This window comes from Scyliorhinus canicula, chromosome 7 (assembly GCF_902713615.1).
Source record: "Scyliorhinus canicula chromosome 7, sScyCan1.1, whole genome shotgun sequence".
Taxonomy (NCBI): Eukaryota; Metazoa; Chordata; class Chondrichthyes; order Carcharhiniformes; family Scyliorhinidae; genus Scyliorhinus; species Scyliorhinus canicula.
This window is the reverse complement of record NC_052152.1, coordinates 83,331,857-83,353,092: the sequence shown is the minus strand read 5'-3', so window position 1 is coordinate 83,353,092 and position 21,236 is coordinate 83,331,857. Positions and strand designations below refer to the sequence as shown.

Here is a 21,236-nt window from a genome sequence, read left to right as displayed (position 1 = left end):
AACATTGTTTATGCACATCAGTGAGAGTCAACTGCAGCCTGATACTTGAATCCATCTCCTTGAAGGTACACTGATGCAATGCTGGCCTATTAGGCTGGTGTATAGAGTGGCAGATTAACGACACGGAAGACGGTTGTCTTTATGACCATCTCATACCCATTACAGCTGCTATCACAAAGGAGCTGCTCCACACCGTAGACTTGTTCTTGCACCATGGGTATTCTTCCCTTTCATACGTGTGTGTTATTAATAATCCTCTAGAGGAGGTCTTGTGGCTCAATAGGTAGTGTCACTGCCTTTAAGACAGAGCTCTGTGTTCATGCCCACTCCAGGATTTGTTGGCCGTGGAACGAGCATTCACGTTGAAATTCAACATATTGATCAACCTGTTAATCCTTCCAACATTGTGAAGATAAAGAACAAACAAACTTAGTCCTCTGACCCTTTATTCTTACAAACAATTTAACATACAGTACGTGTAACAGATATATGTCAAACAAATTACCATTACTGTGTACGCTTGCACACTCCTGCATGTGTGCACGGCTGACTCCATAAAAATCTGTCTCTGAACTAGCATATTTATATCATATAATATGTTGCAATGTTACAAGGGGTTTCTCTGTTTATTCTTTACAGCAGGACAAACACCAGCAGGAGAATTTCTTTACGAAATTCAGTATGAGACAGAGAAGGCCAGAACTCAAATGGAACCTACAATTGCACTAAACTTTGTGGCAAAGGTTTGGGACGTGGAAACTGGCATTGTCACACTAACTTTCAATATTGTTTTTGCACCATATAAACCAATCAGGTATGTGAATGCGACAGAATGCACCACATGGTCATATTTTTTTTAATGTATTAGAATTTTCCAAGGCCGCACAGTGGTGCAATGGTTAATACTGCTGCCTACGGCGCTGAGGACCCGGGTTCGAATCCCGGCCCTGGGCCACTGTCCATGTGGAGTTTGCACATTCTCCCCGTGTCTGCATGGGTTTCACCCCAACAATCCAAAGATGTGCAGCGTAGGTGGATTGGCCATGCTAAATTGCCCCTTAATTGGAAAAAAAATGATTGGGCACTCTAAATTTATTTAAAAAAGAATTTTCCAGTTATAACAATTTAACAGTTAGACATTTGAAACACATAATATTTACAGAATGAGATGGTTCTTATGTACAATTTACATGTACCACTTTCATCGATCCTCCCATTCCCTGGCTCCCCCCCCCGCCCTATCCCCCCTCCTTCTATTGTTAATCATGCTTCATCTTGGCTCCTTCTTTCGCATGGGTGTTGCATTTGATAATATAATAATTGCGAAAATAAATAACTAGTTTTTTAAAAGATCTGCAAAGGCAAGTAGAGCTGTGCAGAGTTCCTTTATTTTTGATATTCAATCGGACAGTATACACATTGTTGTTAGCTGCACCCAGAATTTCCTGTCTGAAGTGCTGCAAGATTAGCCTCAAAGGCTGCATAATATGTTACCATAATGCATCGAGATGTCAATGGTACACCAGAGTTGTAGATGATCATAACAGATAAATGGTATTAAAATTAAGATGGGATATTAATATTAATGTATATTAATCTTACAGTAGCAGCCTCAAAATAGGGTCAGCAGCCTTACTACCACATTAACCTCAGTATTATATTTCTTTGTTGCCGCAAAGAGAAAATGTATGGAGGTGCCCACATTCTGGATTCTTGTAAAACGGGATGAGCGGTTTATTAAGAGTGTTGCTCGCACAATCAAGATTGTGATCTGATCAAAGCCCGCTCAAATACTCTGCTGACATCACTACACATCACGTGATACAAATAGGAGGAATGTTTTCCAAACCCCTCCCTCTCTACTTCCTTAGTGCAATGACAATGATTAACATTTATACAACAGAACCCCTGATATGCTATTTCTATACTTATATACAAATGAATAAGACTCCCGTGGAGACGTCCATTCCCTTTTTGGTAGAATTCGGCAGTCTTGAACTCGTCTTTTTCAGACCTCAGAAGTTTCCTCATTCATTTCTATAGATGGTACTTCTTGAGTAGTTATTTCAATATCTGTCACTATAGGCTTTGAAAGGTCCTCAGAAACAGAATCTGAACTTGTCACTGTCTCTGGTCTCTGTTCCAAAGTACAGCTCTCTCGATGTTCTAAAGATAGAACTTCTTGAGAAGTTTCTGAAAACACTTTTTGTGCAGCAAGTAACTGATCAGCATTACATCGCCACACTCTTTCATTGTCCATGTGTACTGTGTATGATATTGGACCTGTCTTCGCTAGGATCATATCTGGTACCTATTTCTCATTAATGGTGTAATTCCTAGCTAGCACTCTCTCCCCGGTTATATACTGCCATGGCTGTGTTGGCCGTGTTTCTCTGTCATGGCTGTGTTGGCCATTCCCATGGTTGTCATGGTGGAGATTAGCTTTGCCCAATTCTGTCTTCAATTTGAATGTCTAATCCTAGCCACCAAAATAACTCTGATTCCTTCATCCTTGCCACACCAGGATGTGCCTCATGCAGTTGGTCAAGGATCTACTAAGTAAGCACAGAGGAATAATCACATGGATTCCTCTGAATAGAACTCAATGCTGTACTGTCAACTAAAGTCTTCATGTGATCTAAGGCTTGAGGTCTGGATTTTTCTTATGCGTTCCTTTTTGGACCAGGACCATTATCTTCCCCATCACTGGATCAGTTCTTGTACATCTTTGAACTTAAGATGAAGTCACAGGTACTCTCTGGCGAGAAATACAAAACATTAACAAAATATTCTTCAGGGTCATACTTGACTTGTAACATCAACCGTGATAAAGCATCAGCATTAGCATGCTGCTCTGACTTGCGATACTGGATATCATAAGTGTTTGCTGACAATATCAATGATCATCTTTGCAATCTACTAGCTGACAAAGAAGGTTTTCACGGACAACGTGAAGAGGCAATTCCACCGTCTGCCCATTTGTTTCTACTTTCAGCATCATGCATTCTTTCAATGGTACAACCTCTTCATTGTATGTCCTTAGGATCACATTTGACAGTTTTAAAAGGTAAATGCCTCAGCTTTTGTATGCATCTGTATCCACTTCCATTTTAATTTCATGACCGTCAACTTTTGGATATGCCCAAAAATGTTGTCGATCTCCCTGCATTGACAAAACTGGGGAGCAATTTAACGGAAAGAAAAGCAGTCCCTTTTTGGGTGCAAATAGTGGGGTGTTTCTTGGCACCTGCAGCATGGAGAATGACCCCCCTATCAAATCAGACTTTGGTTTTTTAGGGACTCGCGAGGAATGCCCCGCCGAGGACACATTTAGGAAGAGATCAGTCCGCCATTTGTAAATGCTGCTCTGATCTCTCAACCCCCTCGGCCACCCCACCGTGACCTCCAGACCTTTACAACCTACCTCTTAAGGGGTCCTCGAGCCCCTTCTCACCCTCCTCTTAAGGACAGGGAACCCCTGCGTCCGATCCCTGGCATGGACAATCTGGCATCCAGGAACCTTGGCACTGCCAGACTGGCATCCTGGCAGTACCTCTGCCATCCTGTCACTACTAGGGTGCCTAGGGGGCAGCAGGAGTGCCAGGGTACCACCCTGCCCAGAACCCGACCACCCGGGGACCTCCGATGGCCTGGGTGATTCCCCTGAAGTGCCGTTATGCCTCGTCCACGTGTTTGTGGACAAGTGCTAAACGGCGCCATACAAAGTCTTCCAGTCACTGGCGTTAGATCCCGGGTTTCGGGATAATTGGGAACCCAATGGCTCATTTAATTCCCCCCCCAGCAAGGGTGAGATCCAGATCGCACCGTCTCGCGAGATTGGGTTAGATCTTGCGTGGCGCTCCAAGCATTGCAAATCTTGCGAGAGGCCTCTCGTGAGATTTAGCGATATTCATTGCATCACTGTGTTGGGTGCGACTGGGCCATTCGATCACGCCTCTAGCTTTAATCCTTGCTGTAGCTTGGTTTTACAGTTTTTTGAGTGATCTTGAGCTTAATCCACCAATTTGTAGAAATGACTAGATTATTTACTTATATTATTCTTCTTGCACTTCCTTGGTGTAGAAGAAGTTTTCTGAGCCCAGCATGCTTTGGCATCTTCTTACCACAGTTCTTGCATATATTTGATTTGCACCTTTGCAGCCTTGTTCTTTGAGGTATCCATTTTGCGAATCTTTACTCCATCCCCTATCTGTGAAGCTTCTCTTGTAGCAACTACCACAGCAGCTTTCAGAGTTACATCACTTACAGTAAGTAGCTTCCTCTAAATTGTTTCACTGCGTTGTCCACAAACCAGCCTGTATCAAAGAGTATCACCAAGTGTTGTACCAAATTCGCAATATCTAGCTAATCTTCTGAAAGACGCTATGAACTATAAAATGGATTCACCTTCTTCCTGACTACAGTGGTGGAATTGTAACTTTTCTGCAATCAGTAGCAGTTTAGGAGTGAAATGTCCCTCTAAAATTTTCATTAACTCACTGAAGGACTCGTGTCCTGTTTTTGCTGGGAGAATAAGATTCTTCAGCAGCATAAATGTTTTATGCCAACTGAGCTGAGAAACATTGCAACTTTTAGGTCCTCTAGTGTATGATTAGCTGTTAAAAATAATTAGAATCTTTCTTGATATGTATTTCATGTTTCATAATCCTCATAAAACCAGTCCATGTTACCCAGTTTTCCTGCCATTTTTGGATTCCAGCTCCTAGAGTCTACACTTCCTCCCTTCTGACTGTGTAACAAAGAAATCTTTCCCCTTTTTGCCTGAGTATCTTAACTTTTCGCCCGAGTCGTGGCCCATGCAGAGTTGGCAGACTTCGAAATCCCGATTCCCGCAGCCATTATAGCTTCGCCATGTGTGCAGTGACTGCAGCTCAGACGCCAACACAAGCAAATCTTCTCCAATTCTTGGTCTTCTTACTCACAATTGCTATTGAAAACTTTTGTTAAACCTTCACGTTGGCGACAGTGCTTCGCCTGACGTCTGTATGTGTGCAAGTCTGTTCCCGAAGATCTACCATTGCTTCCAATGCCGTCCCACAATTCGCCGACAGAAATCTTCTTTCCAGCAATGTTTCTGCTTCACTCCTTATCGCTAGTTTTTCTCCTGTTATATTACTATGTTGCTGCAAAGAAAAAAGGCACGATGGTGCCCACACTCTGGATTCTTGTAGGACATGATGAGAGGTTTATTAAAGATGTTGCTCATACAATCAAGATGGTGATTTGCTCAAAGCCAGCGCAAACATTCTGCTGACATCATTGCACATCACGGGATGCACAACCAGCAGGAATGTATTCCCAGGTACATAACACTGACTGATGTAACTTGCTTCATTATGAAAAGGATATACTGCCCGGCTCTCCAAGTGCCTGCCTGTTTCAGGAAATAGCTGTATTTTTAATGTTAGGGCTTTATTGCCATTTATGTTGGACATGCTTGGTGCATGCTTCATGCACACTCCAATCACTTTCACGAGCTGTAAAGCTACAGGATCACAAAAGGCAATGTTGAAATTAAGTTTGTGGGGCTTGGAAGAACAAGTCACACAAAATTCACCAGGGCCTGCTTTTCCCAGGTGGGCCTGATATTGGACAGCTACATCTGACGTATCAAGTCGATATCCACCCAATCTCTTTTGAAAGTGAAATACATTTTATTTAGTTTATTCTGGTATAATGCAGGTGGGGAAGTACTCCACAGATAAAAATTAACTCTTGCTTTCACCATTAATCTCTGAAGTATTTTTTAAAAAATCCAATACTCCAGAATAATTCTGGAGTAATTCAGGTGTTCGTTCACGTAAATTTCAAGATATCTCCAAGAAACCTTGAAAATCAACTGTGGTATCATAACTATTAGCATTGCAAGGGTTAATGTAGTGTCAAAAGTAGCTACTGGAGGGAGCTACAGTTACAACTATATAAGGCATTGATGATAGACCTTAGGGGAGGGGTGTATGCAGGAGTTAGCTAGTGAAGGTCAGATAGTGTAAGTGAGTGCAGATCATAATTCAAACCAGTAGTGAGTGTAGTTTAGATGATATTAATCAACTGTGTATTCTTAAGGAGTACGTGTTGAATCCAAGTTAGTAGTGTTAATAAAGTTATAGCTTTGTTTAAGTTAAAGCTATTTTGTGGTCTTTGTGAACACTATGCCAACCATTCTGAAATAAGCAACACAAAGACCACCACATCAAAGTCACTGTGCGAAGGTAATGGAGAGTTGTTAGCCCAATCACACAATGCAATTCATGTTGCTCACGTTTTCTTACATTGCACACTGTGTTTCATCATTACCAGAATGTGGTAACTAAAGATGTTGCATCATCACAACAGCACTCTCCTGCAGCCCTGCACTGATTGAAACCATCTGTATCAATGATTTTTTTTTCAATTCTTTTATTTGTGCAAAGACCAGCCAAATGATAATGACTTTCGCTCACATTTACAAATGAAGAGCCTTTCTTGCTCTTCAAGGGAACTAGTTACTGCAAAACTTCATAATTGCTTACTCCTAGGAATTAATCAAATTAGCAGTCAGTTCTACTTAACTTTAAGGCCATTGACCCTGCCATTTCTGCCTTGTTTTGTGAATTCTTTGCAACCTCTCTTTGCATCATATAGTTATTTGAGATGAAATTGGACATGGTTTCAGGAAGCAATTCAAATCAGTGGAATGCAGCTGCAGGCAATCTCAACCCCTGTTTTGATTTACTGACCATTTTTGGTATTGTTTTTGGTGCGTCTGGAAACTTAATCAAAGCATTTGTCACAATAACGGCCCCTCTGACAACGATGGCAGTGTTGGATAGAAGAAGCGGACCAGTGCCAAACCACCATTATATAAAGACATTGTTTACTTTTGTTGCAGTCGAGTATTTTTCTTTTCTCAAGTATTTCTTTTCCATAATCAGAAACATTGAAAGTGCCAAAGCTTCATAATGTTCAAAATATGATTGCACTTCATGTAATTGAATGCTTAACCATTTCATTGTTTTATTTCAGCCAGTCAGCAATGCTTAAAATCCAGGCTGCTACTGGTGGAATTTGGAGATTCCCATTATTGCTGATTGCCACTGAGCCACAGGTAGATGATGTCATCAATATTGAAGCATTTGGATTAAATAAGGAGTCTGTGGTTTGTTTTAGGCTTACAAGCCAGACAAGGTATTGTAATAATTTCCTATTACTTTAAATACACTAAAAGGTTTTGCCTTTAATGAAATGAAATGAAATGAAATGAAATGAAAATCGCTTATTGCCACAAATAGGCTTCAAATGAAGTTACTGTGAAAAGCCCCTAGTCGCCACATTCTGGCGCCTGTTCGGGGAGGCTGATACGGGATTTGAACCGTGCTGCTGGCCAGCCTTGGTCTGCTTTAAAAGCCATCTCTTTAGCCCTGTGCTAAAACTATTTTTAGGTGAAATATATCTAAATCAAATACCGTATATACTCGTGTAACATGCGACTTTTGAGCACCTAATTTGAAGCCTAAATTTCGGGGGTCGCATGATACGCGAGGTACAAAAATCGTGGGTGTGAAATGCTGGCCAAGATAGGTCACATAGCTGTCCAGCTGGCTTTACTAGCGTCGTTCAGCCACTTGCCGTTTCCATTCATAAAAAAATGAATGGAAACGTCAAGTGGCTGAACATCTTCCCATCAGAATGCTGTGGTCAAAATCTGAAGAGTAGTATTCTGATGGGAAGAGTGGATTCTGCTGTGAAAGCTGTTCGACGCTAGTAAAGCCAGCTGGACAGCTGTTCGAATCACGAACAGTTTTCACAGCAGAAACCACTCTTCCCATCTTCCCATCAGAATACTTCTCTTCAGATTTTGACCACAGCATTCTGATGGGAAGATGTTCAGCCAATTGACGTTTCCATTCATGTTTTTATGAATGGAAACGGCAAGTGGCTGAACGACGCTAGTAAAGCCAGCTGGACAGCTATTCGAATCGCGAACAGCTTTCACAGCAGAATCCACTCTTCCCATCTTCCCATCAGAATACTACTCTTCAGATTTCCAAAAAAGTGACTCGGATGATACATGAGGTATACCATAAAATCATGTTTTGGGGATGAAAATTTAGGGGTCGCATGATACGCGAGATCGAAGGATACGCGAGTATATACGGTACCTGCTTTGTGAATAAATTATGTTCCAGGTTTTGGGATTTGGCACAGCCTCCTCTGTAGGAGGTCTACTACCTGTGTAAACAGGCCAAGCAATTGTGTATCTCCTTAACCAATCAAGCTGAACAATTGTTAATGAGCAATGCAGAGTCTGGACAGGAAATGTCCATTTACAATATTCAGTTCAATGTCAAATCAGATCCAGGAGGTAAAATAAAGAAATGGAAGTAAAGCTGGGATTAAAAGAAAGAGATAAACAAGACAGAAACAAAATGCTCTTTAAAACAAAATTGCAGCTATCGTTAAAATCTGGAGGAATAAGGTTTCACATTTGTGAAAGATAATTTTCAACGTCCGATAAGTTGTTTGGCATTCATTAAAAATTACCGTGCTGTTAAACGTTTACTGACACTGAAATCGACAAGTGCTAACTTTCACCGGCATGTTTAGTGAGTATCTATAAGGTAAGTACAGCAACCTCCTGCTGTTCCACATGTTTCAATACTCGGTCGCTCACCCAGATATGAGTGTAGAGAAAATTCTGGAGGAATTGAGCAACGCCGATAGCAGCTTCCAGATTTCTAAGTTTAACCGTGCATATGTGATGATTGGAAGTGGGTGTACAATTTATAGTTTAATAATGGTGACAATGACACTTGCTTGGAAGTACAGAACTGTTGAAGTGAGAGACCAAGTTTTGTCTTGCACTCTCAGGGCAAATGAAAGAATGTTAAATTTCAAACAATTACAGCAATTTATACTGCTGCTGTTTCCTTGGCAAATTGACTCTGGCTGAGGCATTGCCATGGTGAAAGCAACCATAAGCTTTCCAAATCTCTGGGTAATTAAAAAAATGCACTAGACTTGAACATATTCTTTTTGTTTGCAGGTCATTGCATTTGAATGTATGTTACATGAAACGAGCATAAATTAACTCTTTAAATGTTTGACTGATTATCTTAAATTGGTTTGTTAGTGTAGCTGTTAGCAGACTAAGGATTGATCAGCAAATTCTACCAAGTTGTGGTATTACATCTAACACTAATAGCGGAATTTTGAGCCCACGTAAGCCATCAGCATGAAGGACAACGAGGGCCCAAAATCTCGCGAGAGTCAGAAATTGAGATTCTCACCAGCGAGATCTTGTTTTCAGATTTTCCATGTCCCTCGCCAGACGTAATGAGATTCCCACCCAGAAAGCTTCATTGAACTTCAGACCTCACTGGTGTGATGTCACACCGGCGTGGTTTACAACAGCTCTATAAAAACATGAACTGGGTGACCTCACCTCTGAGTGAGCAGGTCACCAGGAAGTCCAATAGAGAAGGGGCACCTGATGTTTTGTTTTCGATTTTGCCTGCTGCTTCAGTACACTTTGTACTGTGCCTATTGCGAACAGCTGAAAGAACATGTTATTTGATTTAATTAGCTAATCATTGGGATGTACAGTCAATGAGCCTGGAATTGCAACAGCATTGAAATTCATATAAGACGTTACTTAAGACATTGTTCAATTGTATGGTAAGCAGAACATCTTTTTGGATTGACGGCAACTCCTATTCATGGTAAATACCACTCATGTCACTTCAGCATATTAGCTGTGTGAAACAGCTTGTTTAACCAGTTGTTCAACTTTTGTTATATGTTGTCTTTCCGGGGTATTTGAGGTACATTGGGCACTTTTAAGGTCCAAACATGGTGGCCTTTGGGCCATTTGTATCATACACAATGGACATTGACATGATTAGGATAGCCATTGTCCTTCAGAATAACCTTGATGTGCTCTATTTCTGCATCAAGCTTGCAAGATGAGCAAATTGCTCGGACCCTGTTTACAGAATTGTTGATAAGATTGATCACAGTAGCACAGTGGTTAGCACTGTTGCTTCACAGCGACAGGGTCCCAGGTCTGATTCCCGATCGGGTCACTGTCAGTGCATGTTCTCCCTGTGTTCTCCCCGTGTCTGCATGGGATTCCTCCGGTTTCCTCCCACAAGTCCCGAAAGATGTGGGGTGGAATTCTCCGCAACGCCCGACGCCGTCGTGAAACCCGGATTGTTTCATGACGGCGTCGGAGGCCGCTCCTCGCCCCCTATTCACCACCCCACGGGGGGCTAGGAGTGGTGTGCCGTAAATCTTGGCCGACAGGCCTTGACGCTGGCGTCAAGGCCCGGCACGCCGAGAATGACGCGGCCGGCGCGCCTAATGATATCAGCCGCGCGTGCGCAGGTTGGCCGACTCCAACCCGCGCATGCACGGTTGCCGTCTCCCCCTCCGCTGCCCCGCAAGACGTGGCGGCTTGATCTTGTGGGGTGGCGGTGGGGAAAGAGTGCGTCCTTTGGAGACGCCGGCCCGACGATCGGTGGGCACCGATCGCGGGCCAGTCCCCTCCCGAGCACGGCCGTGGTGCTCACTCCCCTCTCCGCCCCTCTCAAGCCACAAACGAACCTTTGCCGCCATGTTCATGCCGGCAGCGACCAGGTGTGGTTGCCGCCGGTGTGAACAGGTCAGGAATGGCAGGCCGCTCGGCCCATCCGGGCTGGCTGGTCACGGCAACCCGCGGTTCTCTGAGCGGGGGGGGTGGGAAAATCGCGGGGGGTGCCAGAGCGGCCCTCCCGAGATTCTCCCACCCGGCGTGGGAGCGGAGAATCGCGCCGGTGCTGTTAGCTGAATTGGACATTCTGAATTCTCCCTCTGTGTACCCAAACAGGCGCCGGAATGTGGCGACTAGGGGCTTTTCACAGTAACTTCATTGCAGTGTTAATGTAAGCCTACTTGTGACAATGAAGATTATTATTATCTTATAGTGAGTAGAGCTATATAAATCCCAACACATATAGTCTGCGAAGGGGGAGACGGTGGAGTAGTGGTAATGTCATTAGGCTAGTAATCAGGAGATGCATGGGTTCAAATTCCACCTGGAAGCTGGTGAAATTTGTATTCAGTTAATAAAAATGGAATATAAAGCTAGTCCATGTAATGGTGGCCATGAAACTGTCATTGATTGTTACAAAATGGTTCATTAATGTCCTTTAGGGAAGGAAATTGCCATCCTTACCAAGTCTGACCTACATGTTTTTCCAGACCCACAGCAATGTAGTTAACTGCCCTCTGGAATGGCCAAGCAAGTCACTCAGTTTAAGAGCGATTAGGGATGGGCGATAAATATTGACCTTTCAAACGATGATCCCACAAATAGAATAATGGAAAAGGTATGTTTGTGGTAGACAGTAATGGAAAATCCATTGACAGATTTCTCAACTATCACTTTGAGGAAAGGGAGCGTGTTTGACTGCTATATTTCAAAGGTGAATTTGAGCGTGGGAATGAACGCATCAAGGTGCACTAATAACTGGATGCATTAACATACAATTTAAGATAATTAGTCAAGCTTGTAATATAGTTTATTTACACTTGCTAGAAGTAGTGTACATTCATACTCATGTACAATCTAGCCTCAAAGACTCAATCTTACTTGGTGCTCATTGTATCAGTGAGCTTTATCCTATGAACCACCAGATATAAAACATTGCAAATCTATGCTGAACTATTAAAATTGTTCACTAATTAATATTAGTAATGACTGCATTAACATTTGAGTCAGAACCCTTCTGTTATTTAGGTGTATTTATGGGAGCGGCACGTGGCACAGTGGTCAGCACTGGGACTAGGGCACTGAGGACCCGATTTCGAATCCCGGCCCTGGGTCACTGTCCGGGTGGAGTTTGCACATTCTCCCCGTATCTGTGTGGGTTTCACCCCCACGACCCAAATATGTGCAGGTTAGGTAGATTGGCCATGCTAAATTGCCCCTTAATTGGGGAAAAAAAATAATTGGATACTCTAAATTGAAGAATAAATAAATTATGTTTATTATGCACAAGGATTTTAGTCTGCAAAGTTCTGAAATTCAAATCGGGCAGATGTCTCTGCTGGTTCTCTGCTCCAATAATGAATCACTCAAATTTCCAAGTTCAATTTGTGGGCTCTTTCCACGATGTACTGCCAAATATCCATGCACTGAATTGGAATATATTATAATGAAGACCAATGGCACTACATTCCGAGTTTCTGGACCAGGTTTTACACTTGCAATGCAAAGGGGTAGGTTCAAATGAGAAATGTAAGGCACAGCTACAGCCAGGAGAACTGACATTGGCAGAAGTCAGATACTTGACTCAAATAAGGGGAGGAATGGGCAATATATATTCCCAGCGACAATATATTGCGGAAAGAGAGGGAGGAAAAAAGGAGGGGAGGTGGTAGCATTGATCAAATATACTGTTACAGCACTAGAAAAGGATGGTGGGCTTGTGGGCTCAAATGTTGAATGTCTTTGCTCGAATTAAATAAAAATAGAGGAGCTGTTATGAGGCTAGTTAAAAATTACAGAGTACCAAATCATGACAACATAGAGGGACAAATTCTCAGGTAATTTCAGAAAGGTGCAAGAACTTTAGAGTTGTGATAATGGGGTACATCAATTATCCTACTATAGACTAGGAAAGTAATAATGGCAAAGGCAAAGAAGGTGAGGAGAATCTGAAAAGTGCACAAGAGAACTTTTTTGATATCTTGATAGATTTTGGCCTATTGATGAAGAAAACAGTGCTTTGTCTAGTTCTAGGGAATGGATTGGGGCAAATGCAACCACTTTCAATGGGAGAGCATTTGGGAAACATGCTGATCACAATTTGCATTCTCACCACCCTCCCCCCGCTCCCTCCCCCGCAAGCAGGAGAGTCATTGTGGTGCACCACAGGAAAAGATGGCTGACGACAAGGGGGGCGCACTGCCTGCCCAATGGTCGACAAAGCAGTTGGTAGACCTCCTGAATAACAAGTTTGGCAACAGAGTAAAGAGGCCCTGGAGGTCCTAGCCAAGGTGGTGGAACTGCTGAGATCTGGGATTGAGCGAGTTAAGCACAAGATGGAGTGCCAGGGCCAGGCGATCCAGAAAGTGAAGGAAGTGATGGGGGAGCACAAGGAGCAGTTGGCCTCGTTGGTGGCAGCTGTTGGAGTGATGCAGGAGAGCAAGAAGAGGCTGAAAGAGAAGGTGGAGAATCTGGAGAATTGCTCCAGGAGGTAAAGTTTAAGGATTGTCAGGATGCCTGAAGGCATTGAACGTGCAGAGGCCACTGTGTATGTGGGAAGAATGCTGAGAAATTGATGGGGGAGGGGACATTCAATTAGCCTCTGGAGGTAACTGAGCATACAGGGCGCTAAGGAGGAGGCCGCAGGCTGGTCATGTGGACGTGAGGGGGTTGAATGGGCCGATTAAACGGTCGCGTGTATTTACGCATCTGAGGAGTTTGAAGGCGATGTGGCTTATTTGCAGAGACACACCTGAAGCTGGGGGAATCACAGTGGCACAGTGGTTAGCACTACTGCCTCACAGCTCCAGGGTCCCAGATTCAATTCCAGTCTCGGGTGACTGTCTGTGTGGAGTTTGCACTTTCTCCCCGTGTCTGCGTGGGTTTCTTCCGGGTGCTCCAGTTTCCTCCCACAGTCCAAAGATATGCAGGTTAGGTGGATTGGCCATGCTAACTTTCCCCTTAGTATCCAAAAGGTTAGATGGGGTTACTGGGTTATTCGGGTTAGGATGGAGGTGTGGGCTTAAATTGGGTTACGTTTCCAAGGGCCGGTGCAGACCCAATGGGCCGATGGCCTCCTTCTGAACTGTAGGGATTCTGTGATTCTATCAGATGAGATTGCGAAAGGGATGGCTGGGGTAAATGTTTCATTTGGGGCTGGATATGAAGAAGAGGGGGGTCAGCGGTGTTGGTTAATAAGTGGGTTGCGTTCGAGGTGAGGAGTATCGGAGCCGATACGGGGCGGTGGGGGAACGTCTCAACTCCATTTTATTTCAAAGCAGATTGTCCATACTCATTTTTATTTTTGAAAGTAAAATGTCCGTTATTCATAAATCCATGGATCTAAATGCTTGGGTGTGACACTGAAGATTTATTCTTTACACAGAGAGTTATTATCTTCTGGAATGCACTGCCTGAAAGCCCAGAGAATTCAAAAAATCCCTACAGTGCATAAGGAGGTCATTTCAGCCATTAAGTCTACACTGACTCTCCGAAAGAGCACCATAATAGGCCCACTTCCGTGCCCTATCCCTGTAACCCCACGCATTGATCATGGCCAATCCACCTAAACTGTATAGCTTTGTGTATGGGAAACAGACTCAATAATACATTTCTAAAGGAAATCGAATAAATGCTTCAAAAGAAAGTATTTCTTGGGCTATGGGAAACGACTGGGGAATGGGACTAATTGGATAGCTCTTCAAAGACACAATAGTCCAAAAAGCCTCTTTCTGTAAAGCAATAAATTATAATTTTATGAAGTGAGGAGGTTTAGAACTGAAGAATACAGAAGTTCAAGTAACCATTACTTTTTGGAACAACAATGTTTCTGTAATGAGCAAAGCCAGCTTTAGACACGCTTCAAATTATGTGGGCAACATAAGATCACTGTAAGATTATGACCACCACCTTCTTTGGTGAGAAATGTTGCTGCCTCTGGAAATACATTTGAAGTAATTATCATGGAGGGGGAGGAGGTGGCTAACTAGAAACAAATGAAGAAAAGAGTTAGGCACTTTTACGGAGGCTGTAGTTGAGAAGAAATTATCACTATCCTCAAAAGAATATCCAATGAACAGGGATTCTAGGAGTACTTTAGTATGGTGACCATGGTGAAGAGTGCCACTTCACCAAACAGCAATAGTAGAAGTGCATAGCATGAAGGGGATTTCGGGCCTATATTATTTAGGACAGAATTTCTCTCTTTTATTGAGTTGAGTTCACCCCACACAAATTAATTTGCATCTACTGAGCATCTCAATGCAATATATTCAATGACACATGGCTTACAATTTGAGACATGACTAATTATATTGTAGAGAATGATTACAGTACATTTCTCTGTAGTATTTAGTTTTTAATTTCCCATTATGCTTCATCGGTCAACATTTTGGAAAACAAGTTGCAAAATTTTGATGTGGTGTTGAGTATTTTTCATGAGGAAAGTTATTTTGAAACTAGATATAAGTGAGCAATGTGTTGACATAAAATGAAGAGGCATAATACTGTGGTCTGGAGGGTACCCCCCCCCCCCCCCCCCCCCCTCTCCCCAGCCATTGCTGGGCAGGTTTTCAGTGGAGAAAGGAGTATGTAAAATGTTACAGGTGGGTAGCCCATAGCCTTCCACCCCATCCAAATCTATTCTCCATAAGGTCCCCACTAGCCCATCCATCATAGGCCTATTGAAGCCCTTAAGTGGCCAATTAATGGTCACTTAAGGCTATAAATCTACTCCAGTGTAATAATACACTGAGCCACCACATAGATTCATAGATTAACAGTGAATCTGGCTCCATATGGAGGAGGAATTCACATCGTGAGCTAATTAAAACCCCATTGAACGCAAAAAGACTGTGGGGTATGTACCTTTTTGGGGCGGTGAGTTGGGGTTGGCGGTGGGTGTGCAACATGGTGTCTTCTAAAATCCAGCCTACTACCTCCAGGAACCCTCTTGTCAAAACTGTAACTTTCCTTCATTGTAACTAGGTTATTGGGGCACCACATCCTCAAGCATTTCAGTGGTTCAAGAAGAACGTCCATTACCACCTTCTCAGGTCAACTAACGTTGGGCAATAAGCATGCTCTTACATGAGAAGCTCATATCCTGAGTTCAAAGTTTTAAACATTAAACATTCCTGTAGATGAAATAAAATGAAACATTCAGTTTCAAAGATAACAACTGATTATTTTTGTGGAATGTGACTATCCTAAATACAGGATGTTTTTTCTCTCTAAGTATTTTTCTATTTATCTTCCTGTCACTAGGCACCCCATGCCATTCACAGCACACTTCCTACCTTGTAGTGATCTGGAATTTGTGGTGTCACCTCAAACTGGAGAATTGCTTCCTCTTGGCTCTACTGGGACTCTATTTACTGTTGGATTCACCCCACGGATGTACAGCAAAAAGTACAAGGCAAAACTGCTGATTCAGGTAAGTCGAATAGACAGGAAAAACACAACATTCAATTTCAATCTTGATAAATTGCATAAAGCCTTCAAAACTCTCATATCAGCATGACTATTTATACAAATGGAAAATATTGGAAGTACTGAGCAGATCTAGCAGCATCTGTGCCTAGAGAAACAGAGTTGACATTTTGAGTCGCTGACCTTTGACTGATGAAATATTAACCATTCCCTTGGGGCCACTCCAAAGATGTGCTGGGGTTTCACCATCCACGACCCTTGCAATCTTCATATAAGGATTGCATGGCAATCACTCAGAAGTTCAAACTTCTGTTGGACAATTATCCACATCATCCTTTACTGTGATTTAAATTGCAAACTTCAGATGATTCCGTAGTAATCACAGTAGTTCATATCAAAATGCAGCAAGACCTGGACAGCATTATGGCTAGAGCTGACAAGTGCCAAGTAACATTTGCGCCACACAAATGCCAGGCAATGACCATCTAGAAATAATCTAACCATCGCACCCCCTTCAGATTAAATGGCATTACCATCACTGAATCCCCACTATTAACATCCTGGGGCATACCATTGACCAGAAACTGAACTGGACTAGCCATATAAATACTGTGGCTATCAGAGCAGGACAGAGATTCGGTATCCTGCGGCAAGTAGCTCATGTCTTGAATCCCAAAAGCCTGTCCACATTCTACAGGCACAAGTCAGGGGTGTGATGGAATACTTTTCACTTGCTGGCTGAGTGCAGCTCCAACAATACTCAAGAAACTCAACACCATCCGGGACAAACCAGCCCGTGTGATCGGCACACCTTCTACAAATATTCACTCCCTCTACCACTCAGGAACAGTGACAGCACTATGTACCACCTGCAAGATGCACTGCAGGACTCACCAAGGCTCCTTTGACAACACTTATCAAACCAGACCGCTATCATTTGGGAGGACACCACCACCTGGAAATTCCCCTCAAAAAATCACTCACCATCCTGTCTTGGAAATATCACTGTTATCGTTCCTTCACTGTCATTGGGTCAATATCCTGGAACTCCCTCCCTAAACGCACTGTGGGTGTACCCACACCACAGGGATAGTAGTGGTTCAAGAAGGCTGCTCACCATCACCTTCTCAAGGGCAATTAGGGTGGGCAATAAATACTGCCCCAGCCAGCGATGCCACAGCCCATAAATTATGTAATTGTTTTAAAAAACGCAGTTGCTAAAAAAAAAGTTAGACAGAAAAAATTAGAAGTATTTAAACTACTTCTAAATTCTGGATAACTTATAGTATTCAACCCCCTAGATCCACCCACAGGAGGTCCCCACCAACTTCAACCCCCCCCCCCCCCCCCCCCCAGTTGTAACAGCAAAACTGTTTATTTGGTTAAAAAGAAGCACATTTTGATGCAAGTGTCTTGTTTTTAATAAATAATTCTATACCTATTGGATAATGAATATCAGTGTTAAAAACTTGAACAACTTGCATGGATTACATGACATATAACGGTTCCCTTTAGCCTGATCCAGAAAAAAAGCCTTTAATTTCACTCTCAGAAGAATGTCGACTGAATAAAGCTCTTTGCAATTTCCTTAAGTGAATTTACGAATATAATGCTGCAAGTGTGGAAAGGAGGTGAATTTTGTACTGCACCTTTCATCTGCCAGGAAGCGATTTGCATCTAAATGGACTCATTTAATTTAGGACTTTTACAATCACCAAACAAACAAAAAATCTACTTCATCCAGCATTCTAAACTGAAGCCAAGTCCAAAATCCAATGGCTGAAATTGAATGTCATTGCTTCTCAAAATACCTAGCCCCATTTTTATGAAGAAAATATAATTTGACTCATACATACACATAATAAAATTGTGCTGTGTCTGTAAGGTTGTCTTTGGGACATAACAGTGAAGAGAATCTTAACAAAAACGTGTTTGATGGGATTTATGTTTTGAATATAGGGTGCCCTGAGCAATGCACTTCATAGCAGTATGTCAGAAAGTGTTAAAACATTACTTTATCCATTCCTTTGTGATAGAAACACAATACACAGAATCAAATTGCAGGAGAATGGTAACAAATTATGACAGATACCTGCAGTCCTAGAGATCCAGAATAGTTGGTCTGGCAAATATATTTTGTTTGTTGTCTAGCATTAATGCCTTTCTTCTTCTTTGACCAAAGTGCTTTTTGTGTTGTTCTCTGTTTTACTTTATCCTCATGATTTGATTTGTAGTGTTGATCCAAAGAACAACGAATCTGTTGACAAACAAACCTAACTTTATTAACACTACTTAACTGAACTGGGTTCTACACTTATCCCTAAGAAACAAACAGTTGATTAATAACACATAAACTAGTCTTCTCTACATCTAATTCATTACCAGATTAAACTATTCTCTATCTCTCTACCTTCAGACTCTCCAGCTAATTCCTCATTCCTGCTACTACCACCTTCTCCAACCTTCTGTCCCACAAGACTCAGCGTCATCCCTTATATACTTATGGGACTAGCTCCCTCAAGTGGCTGTCTGTATACATTTCAGTTACCCTTGCATTATCTACATGTATGATAATACTACATCCCCCCCTTTTTTCGGAAGAAAAATTATTACACTTTAAATGTTTTTCTTTCACTCTTATACAATGCAGTATTAATCACAAACGCAGTGTCCTGTATCATTGCTAATGACTATATATCCTACTATCCCCCGTCTTTCTGATTCCTGTCTTTAAGATAAATAGACATTGTTAATAACAAATACAACAAAATCATAGTCTTGTCATTACAAGTGTTTGAGGAGTAGCTAACATTTTTTTAAACTGTTCAAACTTTTACAGTCCATAACGTTGAGTATGCACTCAGTCTTCACTGTGGCAGTGTTACATCACTAACAAATCATCAGTCCAATCAATTAAATGTTCAAATGGTTGAACCATGTTCACCATCTGATTTGGTCTCTTTCTGTGCTTGTGATGTTGCTTTTGTGTTTCCATTGCCTTCAAAACCTGTGTGGTATCTGGTTTGACAGCAAGAATCACTACTTCTCGACCATTGGAATGTTGTTGTTTCCCAATTAATGTCCTGTCCTTCCTGACATTAGTGCCATCCTGTGTGAAGTTGGTATGGTCAACACACACATGTGTCTGTTCTACCTTGAATGATAGTTGTGTTGCACACGCTGTGCTGCAATCACTTGTCTGGTTGTCAAGCATAACTGCATGTTCCAACACTTTCCCACCATGAAAGTGCTATGTGTCGTTGAATTGTCCATTGGTGTCACAGTCGTACCTCTGAGTTTATTCTGTGATACCTGAACTATTCTTGGTGTGCTCAATTTCAGTTCCGTGATGCGTTATCAATTCAAATTTAAGTTATCTACCATCGGTGTCCTCACAATGCTCTGATGTACCATCAAGCGATGTAATATTAGGTCTTGTCGGATGTTCAAATGTATGCTCGAACTCTTGGTGCTCAACGTCTGCAACCAACTTGTCCAAGAAGTCTTCATCTCCTTGTTGGCTGTGCATTATTCTTATGATCTCTAGTGATCTGTTCACTGTTGCACCACTATCATCAGTCTTTGTACAGTCCAGTTGAGATTTGTCAGTCTCAGTTTTATCCTATATAATTTGAATGCGGCTCGTGGTCGCTAACGTGTAAAGACCTTCATAGTCTTCTTCTCGTTGCTTGTCATCCATTTCTGCACTTTCGTCTTTGCTGTGACTTAAGTGGTTAGACTTTCATAGTCTTCTTCAGCCGGCTCATTAAATAAACATGATAGACTTTCCCAGTCTTCTTCTTCTCGATCTGTCGACGTACTAGTTGAGTAAATCCTTTCAACTAGATTCAGTGCTGTACAAGCTTGCCAACCTACTAACAATGTCTGTTCATTGTCTACCACCTCAAAATCTAGGGGCATTTCCAGTTCTCCATGTCTCACTACGAGATGACATGAACCTTTCGTGACAACCGTGTTCCCCCCATTATAGTCTACTAGTCGACTACTGGTAGACTACAATGACTCAGATACTTCTGTGCAATCATGTTTGGATGCACTCTTGTATCAATTCTGAATGGTGTTGCTATGCCATTAATTATTACTGATACAGTCCACTCTTGAATTACCTTCTGGAGAGGCGTAATTGATTCTTCATCAGAATCCAGCAGATCAATCCTGTTGACTGTGTCAATTGAGAACGTCTCATCTTCTGTGAACTGTGCGAGTTCAATGTCTTCATTTAATTTGCCATACTTTTCATCCTTACTCTGGACACTTCGGATCATTCTATAGTCATGATAGCACTTTTAAAATTTATTTCCTGGAACAGCTGCTTCTTCCATGCTGTAAACTGTCATGACAATACTGCTGCAAAAATCTTGTTCAGCTGCTGGAGGAGATTTCTGCCCGAGAAATCTATTTTTTCAATTGCTGGGCACTGTCTCTTTACCTGGGCGGAGCCACAATATCCTGATGTCATCACGTCCGTGAAGTCATGTGCACACTTTCATTGCGCATGGGCAGATCGATCCTCGTCCAGAGTGCGCTCTTTTTTTCAAGTGCGCATGCGCAACTTTATGCGCATGAGCAGAACGTTCACTTTCTGGATCACATCTTTTGTTCCACTGCGATTGTACGGAATGTCTGATTTCCGAAGCACACGTTATATTTAGATGCACTTGCGCAAACTGGTCCTCACTTCCAGCATGCTGACTTTTTTGCTGCGCCACAGGTTTACTCGCGTTGAGAATTTTCGAGCCATATTCCCGATTCAACATTTCTGTACAACTATTTTTAGTTGCTGTACTTGCACGGGACATACTAATAGAATCTTCCAGCATTATTGTTTTTTTGCTTTTGCAGTTGTTCACTCGGCTTGTCCTTTGTTGGAAGCTCACAATAGACATCAAATTTTTCCATGACCAAATTGACCTGAGTTTTTTCACCTTCATTCTCATTATAGAATAAATGTAATAGCTTTACAGTGAGAAATCCAGCCACATTTAATAGGAGTGCTATTTTACTTTGATCTGAATCAGTTTCTGGCGTGGAGGCA

General features: G+C 42.2%; 1 protein-coding gene across 3 annotated transcripts in view; it reads left to right on the top strand.

Annotated features, from left to right (window-relative positions):
* Positions 1–21,236, top strand: part of LOC119969087 (cilia- and flagella-associated protein 47-like) — an 868,530-nt gene that overhangs the window by 810,127 nt on the left and 37,167 nt on the right. For 2 of the 3 annotated variants that reach the window (XM_038802287.1, XM_038802285.1), the window contains exons 62-64: positions 640–814; positions 7,027–7,188; positions 16,016–16,184. In XM_038802287.1, coding sequence (XP_038658215.1) covers positions 640–814; positions 7,027–7,188; positions 16,016–16,184 — 506 coding nt within the window. The remainder of the gene's footprint in view (positions 1–639; positions 815–7,026; positions 7,189–16,015; positions 16,185–21,236) is intronic. The other variant, XM_038802288.1, reaches the window with a different exon arrangement.